Source organism: Leptosomus discolor, chromosome 2 (assembly GCF_034619465.1).
Source record: "Leptosomus discolor isolate bLepDis1 chromosome 2, bLepDis1.hap2, whole genome shotgun sequence".
Lineage (NCBI taxonomy): Eukaryota > Metazoa > Chordata > Aves > Leptosomiformes > Leptosomidae > Leptosomus > Leptosomus discolor.
This window is the reverse complement of record NC_141392.1, coordinates 66,526,610-66,542,568: the sequence shown is the minus strand read 5'-3', so window position 1 is coordinate 66,542,568 and position 15,959 is coordinate 66,526,610. Positions and strand designations below refer to the sequence as shown.

General features: G+C 40.4%; 2 protein-coding genes across 3 annotated transcripts in view; one reads left to right on the top strand and one right to left on the bottom strand.

Annotated features, from left to right (window-relative positions):
- Positions 1-7,930, top strand: part of L3MBTL3 (L3MBTL histone methyl-lysine binding protein 3) — a 73,300-nt gene extending 65,370 nt beyond the window's left edge. For both annotated transcript variants that reach the window (XM_086461235.1, XM_086461234.1), the window contains exons 19-21: positions 4,141-4,304; positions 5,346-5,408; positions 7,787-7,930. In XM_086461235.1, coding sequence (XP_086317361.1) covers positions 4,141-4,304; positions 5,346-5,408; positions 7,787-7,930 — 371 coding nt within the window. The remainder of the gene's footprint in view (positions 1-4,140; positions 4,305-5,345; positions 5,409-7,786) is intronic.
- A 3,705-nt stretch (positions 7,931-11,635) lies between these two features.
- The window catches only part of SAMD3 (sterile alpha motif domain containing 3), a 40,360-nt gene continuing 36,036 nt past the window's right edge, over positions 11,636-15,959 (bottom strand). The window contains exons 7-10 of the mRNA XM_086460445.1: positions 14,495-14,698; positions 13,939-14,110; positions 12,164-12,246; positions 11,636-11,920 (exon numbers count right to left, since the gene is read on the bottom strand). Coding sequence (XP_086316571.1) covers positions 11,636-11,920; positions 12,164-12,246; positions 13,939-14,110; positions 14,495-14,698 — 744 coding nt within the window. The remainder of the gene's footprint in view (positions 11,921-12,163; positions 12,247-13,938; positions 14,111-14,494; positions 14,699-15,959) is intronic.

The window sequence follows — 15,959 nt, the reverse complement described above, 5'->3', positions numbered from 1 at the left end:
TTTTAATTACTAACCTCTGATACATTTCTTTTATCTTAAAACATCATTTGTCTGCCAGCGTTTTTCAGATAGATCTAAGAGGCAGTCTAAAGAGCGTGTGAAGTATGAAAGATTCCATCTATTACAAGAGCTGTGCAAAAGGTGTAAAAAATCAAGGTTGTTACAGTGTTTTGAAACATGATACAGCTCAGAATTTTGGAGAAAAGGAAGCATTAAAAGAAGAACCTCTCTAAAGCAGGTGAAAGAAAGAGGGTTTGATCATTTGAAGTCTTTTTTTCCAATAGAATGGAAACAGACTCTTTTGATGTTGACTTTGCATTATATAACATAATACAAAAGATTTAAAATCAAATATTTCAGAGAATTTGTTTGTCTGCAATTCTTTTTTTATTCTAAGAAAAATGGCCTGAATTTGTGAAGCATTTTGAGCTTGACAGAGTTGACTTTGGATATTCAGATTTTTATCCACCAATACCCCAAGTCCTTCTCTGCAGGGCTGCTCTTTATCCACTCATCCCCCAGCCTGTATCTGTGCTTGGGGTTTGCTTCGACCCAAGTGCAGGACCTTGCACTTGGCCTTGTTGAACTCCATGAGGTTTGCATGGGCCCACATCTCCAGCCTGTCAAGGTCCCTCTGGATGGCCTGCCTTCCCTCCAGCGTGTAGGCTGCACCACACAGCTTGGTATTACTGGCAAACTTGCTGAGGGCACACTCAATCCCACTGTCCACAGTACCAGCAAATAGCACCAGTCCCAGTACCAACACCTGAGTAAGGCCAGTCGTCACTGGTTTCCACTTGGACATCAAGCCATTGACTGCAACTTTTTGAGAGAACACTTTCTTACGTTATTGTTTAATAAAGTTGTTTAACTTTGTTGTTAACAAAGTTGTTAAAAGTTTAACGAAGGTAGAAGCCTCCTTTTTATACACATCATTTTGTGCCATTATTTGTTTAAATGTGCCATAATACTTAAACTTAGGATGAAAGTGGATCATTGAGTTCTTGCTAGCATAGTTATGGAAAGCTCAAGCTGAAATAGTTGCAGTTGTCCAGACTTTCGTGAACTGTGACTACAGTTACCTGTGCTTGTTGCTCAGTTTTTTCTGCATGTCACTTACGTTATTATTCTTCAGCCTATTTTTGCCATACTCGCTTGGCCAGTTCTCTACTGCTACTTTATAAAACGTGTACTGCTGTCTTCCCTGTTCTGGAGAAATACTGTTTGGAGCTAAAGAACTCCACTGGAATCATGGCCCCTTCATACGAGCTTTTGTTACAGACACAGATTCTGTGTTTAAAAACCTGATACATGGTACGAACTAGAACATGCAAGAGGGAATGGACAGTGTTAATGGTCAGATTAACACCAGAATTGACGCCAGAAAGTGTTTGCCATTTAGCTTCTTGGAAACATTAGGTTGTATTTTGTTGGGTGGTAACTCAGACGGAAGTTAGAGATTAATTAAGGAAGATACGGTTCAGGGACAAGGGTAACAAGGTGGCATTAAGTATGAAGAAGAAGATGGAGGCAGGTGGGCTGATGCTGAACCAAAATGTCAGCAAAGAACGATGTTCAGGGCTAAAAGTGTGAACTTACTGCATCTGGCTCTGCTACCTCACATGGAGCTGACAGACATTTTATTTCTTCACTTACGTGATTCAAGGAGCTCTTTGTTGCTCTGTGATGAAACTGGCTAACCCATGGTGCACCTCCAGTTACAGTTCTCCTAAATGTCCAAATTGAGGCATAAATTGGAGTACATCATGTATTTTCTCCGGCCCACAAACGCAGTTTGTCTCTTTATGGGAAGCAGGGCTTGCAAAGTGAGGAATACCAGAGCATGAGAGTAGGGAGAACGTTCAGATGTCTGGTATTACATAGATTGTAGCCAAAAAAAAAATACCGTGCTTTGCGCTGTCTTTTGCAAGAAGTTACCCACACTAAACCTAAGCTTCCTTTTGTCAGGGATGTGGTTATACCTGCAGCAGGGTTGGGGAGTGTTGGTTTTTTTTTTTTTTTTCTTTTCCTCCATCTAGTTGGATAAATTGGCACTTTACATGCTCCTTTTGTGCTGTTCATCTTGCCTGTGAGGCAGATAACAACACAGGCTGAGAGAGAGAGGCATGTTTGCCCACCTCCTCAAAGGCATTGGGCACTGCATTGCTTTCCATGTCAGTAAATAGAGCTCTTGAATGTGAATAGATGGAGTACAAGGTTTGGCGTTATGCAGTGTCACGTTAGTGAACTTATTTTCTGTCAACCTCATTCGTAACAAGCTGACCTGTGATTGCTTGAATTTTTCAAAAAAAACCACAGCATGGACAGATGCTCAGCAGAGATTTTTCATCTGGAACTGTTAGAATGTGATACAGCTGTAAACTATTGAAACTAGTGGGGTGGATCGGTAACCTTAGCTATCATTGCTGCTACTCACTATGCATGTGCCTATGTGTTCTTATGTATACACATGTTTAAACATGTGCAAAAATGGAGTGCAATTTGCTTGGAATTTTCTTCACACAGTGTTGTTGTCTGCTATTTAAGTTACAGTATCAATGTTTTGTGAATGGAAAACAAAAAAAAAGATCTGAATACTTATGTTTTCAATTCTTAAGAGCCCTTTTTTAGAAAGAAAAAATCGGGTGGTAAGGATGGGGAGGGGCTTCAAGGGAACAATGAGAAAGATACTATTTGGTAAAACAGGCTTTACATTCAGCATGCTTCCTGCCTTGCAAGGCTCCTTTCTCCCTGAGATTTTTAGTAGTCATAGAAGCTCTAAGGAACATTTGAGGAACAACAGTGAAGTGTAAACAGACATTTAGGGAACTCTCACTTCCAAGAGTATGATGCTAGGAAAAAATTAAGGAGTCTAAAAATTTAATCAGTGGGCTGACAATACTGACTAAATGGCTTAAGAGTCAACTTCTGAATAATCAACATTGGTATAAAATGAGGATAAGTCTTGAAAGTAACAAAAATTTAAGCTAGAGGAGCAGAACACAAGCAAATGTAATCACATCCTGTATTGGCCACATTATAGGTTCTAGACTAGTCCCACTGTGCCGGCAAAGTCTGTAATAGGAATTTGTGCCCTAGTTGTTGGGCACAAATATATGAAAACTAGAACAGTAAGGATAAAGAGAACTGTGAATAATAGCAGTTTCTCAAAACTGGAAATAGAACGGACCTGTAATAAAGTGAGTGATCCAAACAAAAATAGCACAGGGATTTGGGAACGATTGTGTGAAGCCATGTCAGTAAGGAATATTAGGCATAGGTTCTCTGTTGGCTGTTTCATTCAGAAATGGATTCCAGAGGTTTTCCACAATTTTACCCGGCAGTTGGGAAGCATTCGGGCCTGAGTTCATAGTAGGCATGTTGCTTTTGCATTTGCAATGGATCTAAACGAACGTAGATGTCTTACGCAGTTTGACATCACTCTTTCCTCCTACACACATCTGCAGCTGCTGCTGCTCTCCAGACAGCAGCAGCGACAGCAGCATGTAGCTGAAGCCACCCTCCCACCAGTACATTACCTTAGAGGCTGGTGGGATGGGGAAGCTCATTCCTTCCATTATGGGTGAGATAAAAAGGGAAGTGACCTTGTCAAAAACGCCATAGCAGCACAGAGGAGTTGGATGTTATTTTCCAAATAAAACATTCAGTTAAAGTGGGAGCAGGGAATTTGCAGACATTTGTGTTTTTTCCTCAGAAGAACTTAAAAACATTTTGTTGTGGATGAGGCATAAATGTTGTGTGGGCTGGAACTGTACAACTGATTCACTTGGAATTTTATAGCAGTGTAGTGCTGCTTTTGTTGGAAGTTAAAACAGCTCAGCCCTGGAATTAAGTTAGTTCTTGTGCTGCTATACAACTATTAAATGTGGGTGTGATTTATGTATCAAATATTTAAAATTATTTGACCTATTATTTGACATTTATGTAGAGCCAATATAATCACAGTCATACTAGAGGAACAGTCATGGTACTCCTCTAATTCTAGTGTAAGCTAAACTGTACAGCTTGTGTAGGGAGGCCCATATATATATATATATATATACTCACTCTGTATACTGTGACTGGTCTCATCACTGACTGAGGGATTTAATGCTTGTTTGTTGCTTCCTGTTGTTGAAGACGTTGAAGAACCCAATGCACAGAGGCTTCTTTCTCAACCAGTTATTGTGTCTTCCAAGTTGCAAATCCCTGGCCTACCCTTGCGCTGGGAACAGCAGAGCAAGCTCCTTCCAAGTGTAGCTGGGATTCCAGCCAGTAAAGTTTCCAAGTGGAGTACAGATGAGGTAGGTTTCCCCTGTATCTTCTCTCTCACTGCCACTGCCCTCGAAGTCTCGGTTGATTCAGAGCTTTAGAGTAGCCCCCTAGATAAACTGTAATGCCTTAGTACTCAGAGGATTAGAGTCAGCCAGGCCTAATGTAACATCCCCAAAATGCCCATTCAGTTGCCATCCAGCCCTGGAAGCAGTAAGTATTAATTCATTTGTGTGTAGATAGGTATAGATATAGATAAATCTGTATGTGTGTGTATATATATATATATTCACTGGGGTTAAAAAGGGAAAGAAAAGTGCTGAATGTATGGCCCAGCAGATCAGGTGTTCAAGCTGTACACCAATAACATTTAGTACTCACTCAAACATTGTGGAGGAGTGGTTTAGGGGTCAGCATGGACCGAGGAGCTATTCCTGGTGTGTAGTTTAGATGTGGCACGCTGTTTTGGAGGGTGAGAATATAGTGCAGAGAGGAACAGTATAGATACGGGCAGGCCATGACACCCGATTTTAAGATTGGAGCCCTGTCACTGTTCAAATATGTAGTAATGCTTGGACAGACAGGGTCTAGTCCCTGCTTTCAAAAATACCTGTGACTAAGGCAGTCTTCTGCAGCTGGGACAGTCATATCTCCTCTAATCAGAGAAAACAGAAGCATGAACTTTGAAAAAAGGATTTGCTAACCTCTGTGCTGTAAAGAATAAAGAGGAGTAAGGCAGCAACAGTTTTGCTTGAAGTGATTCACCAAGAGAGGATTCATGGTTCTGGGTCTTCATGGGTAGAATAACCTGAGTAATTTTGAGGGAGTAGGCATATCCCACTCTTAGATGTCTTGTGGACAAGAGTGGCACATGTCTTTCAGGTCACAGATTTTGTGAATCCTGGTCTTAAACTTCTAGCTGCATCACTCCATGCACTTATAGACGAAGGTGGAACACCTAATACGAGGCTGTAAAAACAGTAGCTAAAAATCTTTAATGATTGTCAACCTTTAAGACTATTCTGAGAAAACACTGGTCTTACTAAATCTTTTGGTTTGTACTTTGGTGGCAGGTCTCTGAATTTATACGGAGTTTACCAGGATGTGAAGAACATGGCAAAGTGTTTAAAGATGAGGTGGGTGAATTTTGTTTCAAAGAGTACAAAGCTTGGTGGAAAGATTAATTTTATGTCATCATTGAAAATACATACAAAGCAGTAGGATGAAAGTGTATGTTTAAACTCAGATGCAAATGTATGGAAGATTAGGTTGGTTTGCAGGTCACGGAGTGGGAAGGAAGTAAAGAAGATTAACTTAAGTGTCAAGCCAGGTCTCTCGTGCTTCTCTAGCTTTGTTACTGCAACTGAAACTACTTAGAACTAGTGGTAGAAGAGGAGGAACTTTGTGATTTACTACTGGTCTCTCTTGATCTGGTTTGAGGGAATTTAATAATAAGTAAAATAAAGGAGAGCAGTAGTTCAAGATAAACACCTCTTAAATTTCTTTGCATCTTTTTTAATCACACTTAGCTCTTGATGCTCTTTCTCCTGGTGTAGCCAGTTTACGAATGTGATTTGAGTGAGCAAAAAGTGAGAAGGTCTGAAGGCTTCTGATGAGGTTCAAAGGAGTGTATGCTCCCTTTGTGAGCACGACAGGTGTGCATTTCTGGTACCTGAGAAGATGTTGTGCCAAAGTTGTCATTAGGAAGTGATAGGGCCTTTAGGTACAATAGGCCTTTATAAGCTAGGTTGGCTTTTTGTTTTCTTCTCCAAGGTTTATTACTCCTGTTGGTGCTTATGAAACTGAGCTGTTTGATCACAAATTGACTGACTGAATAGCGAGGTGCTTATCCCAACCTGAATGGGCAGAGTCTGATACTGTAATATCCCAAGTCAGCCAGCCTTTCAAGTGAAGAATAGCTGTGGTTCTTAGATTTGAGAAGGCACCCCCTGAGGGGAATGCATAGAGATGGCTCTGCTAATCTGCGGCAAAAGTTTTCAGGCTGTGCTGTAGATAGTGATGACTATTACAGCTGCATATCAAAGGACTAACAGGCTGCATCTCTGGGCATTTTGCACTTGCTTAGATGTTAGGCATTTTACAGTTGTAGCAGGTATGCAGACCTAGATCATCCCCGGTGTCACTTGAGGTGTCTCAGCAATGAATTTAAGATCAATAAAAGCTGGCGTGTTGCTAATCAAGGCAGCAGGTGGGAAGTGCCACAGAGATGGATGGATCCTAAACAGTTTCATTCTTAGAGGTGTAAGAAAATACTTCCCCTCTTTAGGATTCAGCCTCTCAGCCTTTGTGAGTAGTAAATCAAACCTCTCCCAGTGAGGCCAACCAGCATGGACTGGCTGGCATCAGTAGGTCTTTCAGTAGGTAGAAGGTGCTGGTTCAGACTTCTGCAGTGGAAATGAACCCTCATCGTGCTTATATTAAGATGCTGCAAAAAGCTGGGCACCCCCATGTTTGCACACTTCTGGTTCTGAGCCCACCCAGTCTGGTTTTCTGCTCAAAATGTGTAGAAAGTAACTGTGGTAACTGCATGATGCTGTTCTCACTGCAGTGTTCCTCAATTTACAATGCTGGGGTGTACCTTGCAGGCTTCCTTTACACCGTCTGATTCATAAGGCTTGTCTCCGGTCCTACAGAAACTTAATTTCACTGGTTTTATCTCAAATTAATGTCTTTCAAGCCTAAGCAGCGCTCCTGATTTAACCACAGTTGGCTTTTAGGCCTAGCTACTCTGCTTAAGTTACACTGAAAACTTAAGATAGGTACCTGAGTGACCTGAAATTTACAAAAGAAGTGTTGGCCCCATTGAAGCCCTTGGAAGTGAGGTCCTTGAGGCTCTTCATGTTTAGATTTAGCACTCTGCTGACAGAGCGATTTGCTTACAGGATAATACTGACTTTGTAACATTTGTTAAAATAGCAACACTACAAAGCTGGCAAAAAAAAATATGCAGTGTTTTGAAAAGCTGTGTTTGTGTCAAGGAGGCATTTTTGTGTAGCCTGGCCCCTGTTTACATCTGGGACGAAATTCATCTTAATTTGCTATTTAATGAACAGAAAGGGGTGGCCTGAAGGGGCTAGTTGGGAGTGAAATTCAGAAGCTTTCTTATGCAGGCTTGCATAAAAGGAGTAGCTAAGATGTTTAAAAGCATTGCTGTGCTGCAGAGCAGTTGAATTCTACTTCATTTACCCATTTTACTTTTCAATAGCTTTTACTTCATACTGTCAGTGTGAAAATAAGAACTGGTTAGCTAAAAATTAGCCAGACAGTTGTTTTCAAGCAGAAATAAGGTAATCATTCTTTTCTTTTGGACTAGCCGATGTGTCTGAAAGGTTGAAATGAAAGCTATCATGAAAGCATTTGAAACTGTTTGTATTCAGCCATTCCTTTACACTGTCTGAAATTGCTGGGAATTTTCTTTTCATGTTTTCTGAAACGTCTATACTGCTGCACTGTCAGACCTATTAATAGTTTTGTGTGTTTTTTTCTTTTAAAGCAAATTGATGGAGAAGCATTTCTGCTAATGACCCAATCAGACATAGTGAAAATAATGAGCATTAAACTGGGACCAGCCCTAAAAATCTTTAATTCCATTCTGATGTTCAAAGCTGCAGAGAAGAACTCACACAATGAACTTTGAAGATAATGAAAAATGTGTACAAGCCAGCTTTCTCCACTGGAGCTCATGTTTTATTCAAAGCACAAAGACTCGCTAGAACTGTTGAGTAAGGACTCTCAGAAAGGAAGAAACATACGTTCAGCACTGGTGGACTATTTATATTCTCCTAGAGCCAGTACACCTCTGAATCCTTCTGGGAGTTGTTCAAGCTTTGGGAAGGTACTGCGTAACAAGGGAGTCAGCTAGTCTTATTTACCAAACTAATGGCGCTAATTCTCTACGGATGGTTAGGATCCCTAACTTTCTCTGGACATCAAGAAAACCTTCATTAATTATTTATGCTGTATTATATAAGGGAACATTAATATTTTCTAAGAATTCTTGAATTCCACTTCATGTACCCATTTTACTTTTCAGAAGCTTTTACTGCATACTATCAAAATAAAAACTGATTAGCCAAAAATTAGGCTACAGGTAGCCAGATGAGACTGTTATGGCTAATACATATTTGTGCCATAGTTTAAAAATGAAACAATGTTACATATGTGGCACTTTATGCTACAGCATATAACTTTACAGATTATAAAACTGTCTGTTTGCTTGTAACAAAACAAAACAAACCTTGTTGGGGTTGAAATGATAATGCTTTTTTGATAACTGAATGTTTTTACTTTTGCACGATTACAAAAATGTTATGTGAGTTTTTCCACCAGCATCTTTAATGTATTCTACCAAAAGATCAGTATAGAGAAGGCTGCAACTGAAAAATAAAAGTTTGACTTCATAGAAGACTTTTTGTTTATGCTGCACAATAGTCCCAGCCTTTTACATGGGAGCCTGTTACAGTCCTTCAGCACATGAAGGAAAGTATGTGTATTTTGAGGTAAGGACATTAGCAAAAAGAGAAAATGTATTCATTCATGTCTGCACATGCCAGTCTCCTGTATAGTCACCACAACGTGTGCTAAAGCTAGGACTACTTTTCTGGCTTCATGTTCAACATAGGTTTGTTTTTCCAATGGTGGGAGAATTATTTCACCCACCACTTTCTAGTTGGAAAGTCTGATTTATAAGTGAATAAGGCACAAGGGGGAAAGACCAAGCACGGAGGAAAAGGATACTTAAACGCATACGGTGCACCCGCACATCCTAGGTGTAAAATGCATGCGTTTCACTGGGTCGTTAGCAGGCTGCAGATGCCACCAGCAGGTACTTCGGTGAGGCAACCTTCTTTCTCGGAGGATTATTATAACGATTTGTCAGGGAAAGTTGTTGCACTTGGTATATATACGTAAGATGTAAACCAGATGCACTTTAAATGGGAGAAAGCCTGGCTACCTGTATACTGAGGACTGTTCTAGAACGTTACTTTTGCAACAAGAGAAGAGTTTGATCAAGATTTTTGGCAGCCCTCTTCTTAGCGCTGTGGTGGGCAGTTGCTCAGCCTTTAGAGCTGAGAACAAACAGAGCATTTCCGTTTCACAGAGCTGGGAGAATTTTACATCTTCCCACAGATTTTGCTAGGCTCTTCTTTGGCTGGAGTTCCTTAAGATTTCAAGAGCTCCCTGTGCCCCTTCCAGATCATGTAGGTGACTGGTACCTGCCATAATATGAGGTGAAACAGGGTCAGTACGAAGTAAGTTGCATTGCTCTGTTAATTTCCTTCCATAGCATTGCATAAATAATATTTTTACATTATGTTCGATATTTGTACATTCAAATTGCACTCTTATTGTACTACAATACAAATAAAACCTAAACTGGAGCTGTCTGTTACATTTGTGTGTGCCCAGGATTCTCAGATGAACCCAGCTGTTCCCAAGGGTGGCGTGGAGTAGTTCCTCACCGTAACTCAATGTGGCCATGAGTTTGAAAGAGCACCTTGGCTACTGCTGTCTGCCCTCTCTCTAAACACTTACTCCTAAGGCTCACGGGCCACTTGCTGTCACAACCAGAATCCCATTTATGGACCTGGATTTTGTCACTGGCGGCAGCTGGAGTTGCCCAAGCAGATCAGTAAAATGCCGAATTCTTCTGTTTTCTTTCCTTCTGTCCTTCCACGTAGCTTATTTTCCCTCACCTTCTGTGTCTCTGGTGTGCCAACTCTGTAGCCTGCGGTGTGAACCAATGAAGACATTTGCTGCTTGGCAGAGATTACTTGGGGATGTTAACAGCTCCCTGAATTTTTGTATACGTACTTACAAAGTACTGTGGTTTAAGAAATGGGTTTGAATTAATACTGTTTACAAGATGTAGAATAAACCTCACCTAAATGATACAGAGCCCAGCTTTTTGTTCATGCATCTATCACAAAAGTGAGGACATGCATAGTCCTTACTTTTGTATTCCATGTGATGAGGTAGTGGGATGCAGCCACCTCTGTTACAAAAACTACACCAAACAAATTCACGCAGAAACTAAAAACACTCAGGAGACCTACTGAGTCTTTAAAACAGCAGTTGTTACTGTTTTGTATCTTGTGTTGGAGGTAGCCCAGCCCTCACACAGGTAAGGGTTGTCCCCTAGTTTCCATGGGAGCCACATGAAATGGCCATTAAATGCAGTGATCTCCCTTCATACTGCAGGGTCTGCCACTGTAACCTCTGCAGTCACCCCTGCATTGCCAGGCTTTAACAAAACTTCTGTGGTCTTCCAAGCTGCGTGTGTTTGAGTGTTTAAAGAATCCTGGTGACCACAAATGCTGCTTTGCCTACACAGTCATTTTTTAGAACTGGTGGGATATTGATCTCTTTAGTAGAAAGCAGTGTTTTAATAAAAAGCCATTTTAATTTCTAATTAATACCATGGGTCTTGTTTGCTGGCTGCTGCTACTGTCCATCACTAGGTGCTTGTCCGAAGCCTTGCCTGTCAGGCAGTAACCCAAGGGATTTCCAGACATGCAAGAGTTAAGAGGAGCATGTTAGGGAGAAGAGGAGGCTGTGGAAGAGGAGAGGAGAGGGCCTCCATTCTGCGGGGACAGACAGGAGAGTCACCATGTGGAGAGGGACGATTTGTTCTGGGGAATAAATTCAGAAAGAAAATGAGACATTCTCTCCCTGGTGCCAAAGCTGTGGTTACAAATGCACATGGCAGCATCCCAGATAAGTCATTCTTGGTACTCTGAGAGCTCCTGTCAGAATCCCTACTTAGCAAATTCTGGATTAATGTTAAAAAAGAAAAGAAGGTTTCATGCATGGAGAAAATAGTGAAAACTCATCATCCTGCAAATTAAAAATCAGGCCCACCATTTTAAAACACAAAAATTATTATAGTAGGCTTTCAATTATCATAACATAATGAAATTATGATAATAAGTAAATCTTTAATTTGTGCTACTTCAAGATGTTAACTATATTAGCATCTGAAGCAGCAAAGTGCTCACATTAGCTCACAGAGGGTTTTTATAAATTCTGACAGTCAAAATATTATCCAAGTTTGTTAAATGCTTCATATTTAAAAATACGACACGTGCAGTAATCTAGAAAATTTTATTAATTCTAATGCTGCTAGACCGCTCTAGAATTTCCATTTAAAATAATGAAAATGCTTAAGTTTTAAATTTTTAAAAAAGTAGCCAGTACAATTAAAAAAAAGCATTATTAAACATAACTGCTATAAATATACATACACTTTCACCAGAAAGAATGGGACTGATTTATTGTCACAACAAAGGGGTTTATTTTGACAGAATGTCAAATGCTCCGGAGAGGAGTGCTGTGTACACCATCAGGTACTGGGGTACTCGGGTGCCTCCAGCCCTCTCTTTACCTGGGTCGGCAGGGATGCTGGGCTCCTCACCTCAAAGACCAGGGACTCCAGGAAGTTCAGCGTCCTGTGGATTCTCTTTGGGCACGGGATATTGAACACATGAAATGCAGCCACCAGTGCAGCCAGGGCCATGGTGCAGTCATCGAGCTGGGCTAGCTCTTCTCTTTCTACGTACAGTGCAAACTCACATGAATTCACATTGAAGGGATTTTTTACTTCCAACACTGGTGTCACTGCCTTTACCTAAGGTAAAAAAAAGGATATTTCAAATGATGCCACATCACCAGGTGGACAGGTCAGAGAATTAAGTAAGCCTAATAACACTGCTTCAAATTTAGCTAGTATTTCTATGAATATTTGCCTTCTACCCAAAAGGCAGGCCAATGTCACCCTTTTCCAGGAACTAAGCTGAGCCACGAAAAGGCCAGGTAATGTGCCAAGGGAGCTGATACAAGGAAGAGTATCAGCTGGTGCTCCGTCTCCTACCTCCTCGTTCACTGCAGCAAACAGACTGGAGTCATCTCCAAAGACATCTGGTAGGAGTAAACATGCAGCAGTCATTTTCATATCTGTCAAAGGCAAGGATTTCTACTAAATTACAAATGAAAACATTCTGGCACTGCAGTATCATCCTGGAAAAGCAGGTTGCAGCCTATGTAATAGTTAACAGCTCAGCAGTGGAACTGTTGTTTAGTCCATTCTGAAGAGCAGTTTGTACCACAGCGAAGGCTTAGGCACCTCAGCTGGCAATGGTATTCAAGTAATTCATGACAATATTATGATTAAATTTCTCTCACAATAAGTGAGTAGGTCTTTGGGTTGCTTCTAGTGGAGTTGGTGAGTAATCCTCCTACCTCGCTGTCTATCCCCAAGCTCCTCTCTCCCCAGTAAATCAGATGTTTCTGGGGAGTCCTGTTGCCAGAGGACTCCACTTTGAAGGCTGCGGTACATGCTGGTGCTGCAGGACCTCCTGGGACACGGTACCTGCTACCCCTCTGGTTCAGTTATTATTGACTAACATCTTTTTGTTTGCAGGTCAGGCTTCTGGTGTCATGTGTTTCACTGATCCTATCTTGTCAGGCATTTATTATCTAGGGGCCAGGTCAAGTTGTTTGTGAAAAACAAGAAAGTAAAGGCCTTGGGACTTTATACTAACGTACGAGTCAAAAATCTTTGTGGCGTTTTGTACAAGAAAAGGGGAAATTGACTTAAAACATCCACAGCTTTCTAAGGCCGAAGGTATGAGTCAAAAGTTCATAAAGACTTTCTGGATTAGGCTGTTTGTTGACACTTTTTAATCAATCATGAGCTGTTATTGAGTACTCCTGGTTTTGAGCTTAAAGAAAGAAAACCCCAGTATTTTAACTTACTCTGCCTGCATCTTTAAGAAGTGGCCACATAATAAAAGGAGTGAAACTGCGATAGGAAACACGCGTGTTCATACTGTGTCACCATTGATTTGATAACCTGCTTATGCCCGTTTGATAGAAAATGACAGACCAAGGAGCACTTCTTACAGAGCTAAGCTTAGGCATAGGCATCGACAGCTGCAGTTTGGGAAGAAAAATGATTCTGAGTAACTGCTTCAAAGGTTTTGTCCCTGCAGAACCGCACTCCCCAGACTTCTCAGACTGAAAGAAGTTGAGTGGCAGCAGATGCTTGCTCTCTCACAGCCAGCAAGCCAAACACGTTGAGGTACATGGACCTCTTCACGTGGCTGAGGCACCTGCTTGCCAGAGGTACCAGTTTGTGCGCTTATTCCTGCAGTGGGTCTCTGCAGAGACGAGGTACTTGAAACACAGTTAGTGGTAACCGCTTCTTTTATTTCACTGGCATGAGGACTATAGAAGCAGTACCTCTCCTTCTAAAGGAAATTGTCTCTTTTTTATGGGATTATTTCTAAACCAGAAAATTAGTTTTCTGCATGTATTTTTAGAAAATAATAAGCACTCTTTTACATATCTACATAATTCTGCTCATCTAGCAGTACTTATTTTAAGGCAGTTGCTAACTTTATCAAACCTGCAGTCTTTTATTCGGTAGAAAAAAAAAACCACCTTCCAATACCTGACTGACTTAATTTTCTTAGTAATTTATTAGCTTTTATTCTTAATGCTTCCCCATTACTATGTATTTTTCAAGCAATTGTGACATTTTTAAAATGTTTTTGCAGTAAAATTGGAACTGGTTTAGTTACATAAGTAAGAACAATTAGCTACAACAACACTCTCATATTCAGAGCATAGAAGATTTGTACTGACATTTCAGAATGTCTTCTTCTGTGTGCCGCTTCAGATTTTCTTGCAGCATAATGTTAATTGGATTATTCCTCACCACATACAAAGATAATATGTTTTCTGAATAAATCTCCAGAATCTCAACTGTTTTCTTATAAATGTCCATATGTGTGAGAAGCTGGAACTCCCTAAAAAGCTAAAAGAAAAATATTTTGTATTATTGCAATCCTCAAAACCAAAACTGAAAACAACACATGAGCTGCACACTTTGAAGAAGGATAAAACTAGCTCAGTAAAATAAATTTATAAACTGGAGGGGACGGTTTCATTTCTTTTCAAAGCAGGGAAGAAATACATCAAGTAACACCAAAACACTTCAAATAACCCACTAGTGTTGTGTGTGGCACATTTAATACAGGACTGCTGAATCTTTTAACACAGGGTTAGCAGCAAAAATACAAGTTAAAGAGAACAATATTGATGGATACTTCACTGGAAATGTCCAGTAAATTATGTGGCTATGGTCATATCACATCTCTAACACAGAATTCAATATCATTATTAATAATAGCTCTGTTACCTGATAAGGGCATCTTAAGAATGGAAATAGTCTAAGAATATCTTTTAAAGGTGCCTTATCGCTGATCATCTTTCTCCGTATTTCTATTGTCACATTCATTCTGTTATCCACCTCTTTCCAGTTCCTCTGAGTTTTCATATATTCTTGCTTAAGCCAATTAATATGTACATCCATTGCACTGCCTTCAAGATGAACAGGTTCCTCCTATCAAGAAATGAAGAACAGAATTGTAACAAATCAGCTAGCCTTTTATCTGACGCAGCTTTTGCGTGATTTGAATTTAGCCAAAGTGTAGTCAAGCCCAGCAGAAAGTACCTGTAGTGTGGTTTCGGTACCAGCTCTATGAACCCACCCTAATATCCTAATAGTTATATTAAGATCTGTTTTCATGTAATACTATAGCAATCAGCCAAGTCTCCCAAGCTCAAATTACATATTTGAGGATATTCATGAAATTCCTGTGCTTGTGTCTGGCTTGCCTAATTGTGGTTTATTGGAAATTAGTAGGCAGTTCTAATGATGACTCAGTGTTCAGCAATATTAGCTCTGTGTTACCAAGAGAAATAGTATTTTCTTCTTACTCATACAGGTCCTAAAAGCAGGACAACTAACTTTCACATTGATGGAACTGAAGTATTTACCCCGAAGGAGACCAGCCAAACTAATAAAACTCTTAAGGGAAAGCATTATTTGAGCAGTATGACTGTTAGTTTTTTCAAAAAGTTATTTTGTACTGGAAGATAGTTAAGAGTCTTCCTCAAAATTACAGTTATTGTCCCTGCTGTAATTCCAAACCCAGTAATTACTAAGAGGAGTGGCTATCCAAAGCAGGACATCAGTGGCAATAGCCTGGGGCTGTTTAGTTTCTATTAGAGGATGCAGTGAATTTGTTCATTGAAACAAGCTGAGACGACGCACAGATACACTGTTAGTACGGTTACCACTCTCAGGCTACATTCACACTGGCTTTTCTCTCATCAGTATAGTCACTGATGCAGCTGCTGTCTGTGTCAATGGTGGCCTGTGGGTCAGCACCAGAGGGAGTTGAGACACTTTATCCTGTTCCCTAGAACACTTAAGACACAGAGCTGTGAAACACAACATCCAAAACTGCTTCGCAGTGCTCTGTATATGCAATTAAACTTTCCAGTTTAATTAACATCCTTTTTTACATTGTGCATGTGATATTCTAAGAATGGTTGTGCAAGGCACACAATTGAAAAGCTGGCTCCCTCCTAGTATACATCCATGGGTTTCAACAGCCACTGGGATCACAGAAGAAAATCAGCCCTGCATGCAGGAGAGGTACCTACTGTGACCCCTGCGAGTACTCCGCTGGCCCTTGCTGGGATGTTGTGTTAGCACAGTCTGCACTCTTTCTAAGAGAGGATTTTAGTTTTAATTGTAAATTGTATTACAACAGTAATGTTTGTTGGTGACCAGCTTGCTAGGCATTCCTGTCATC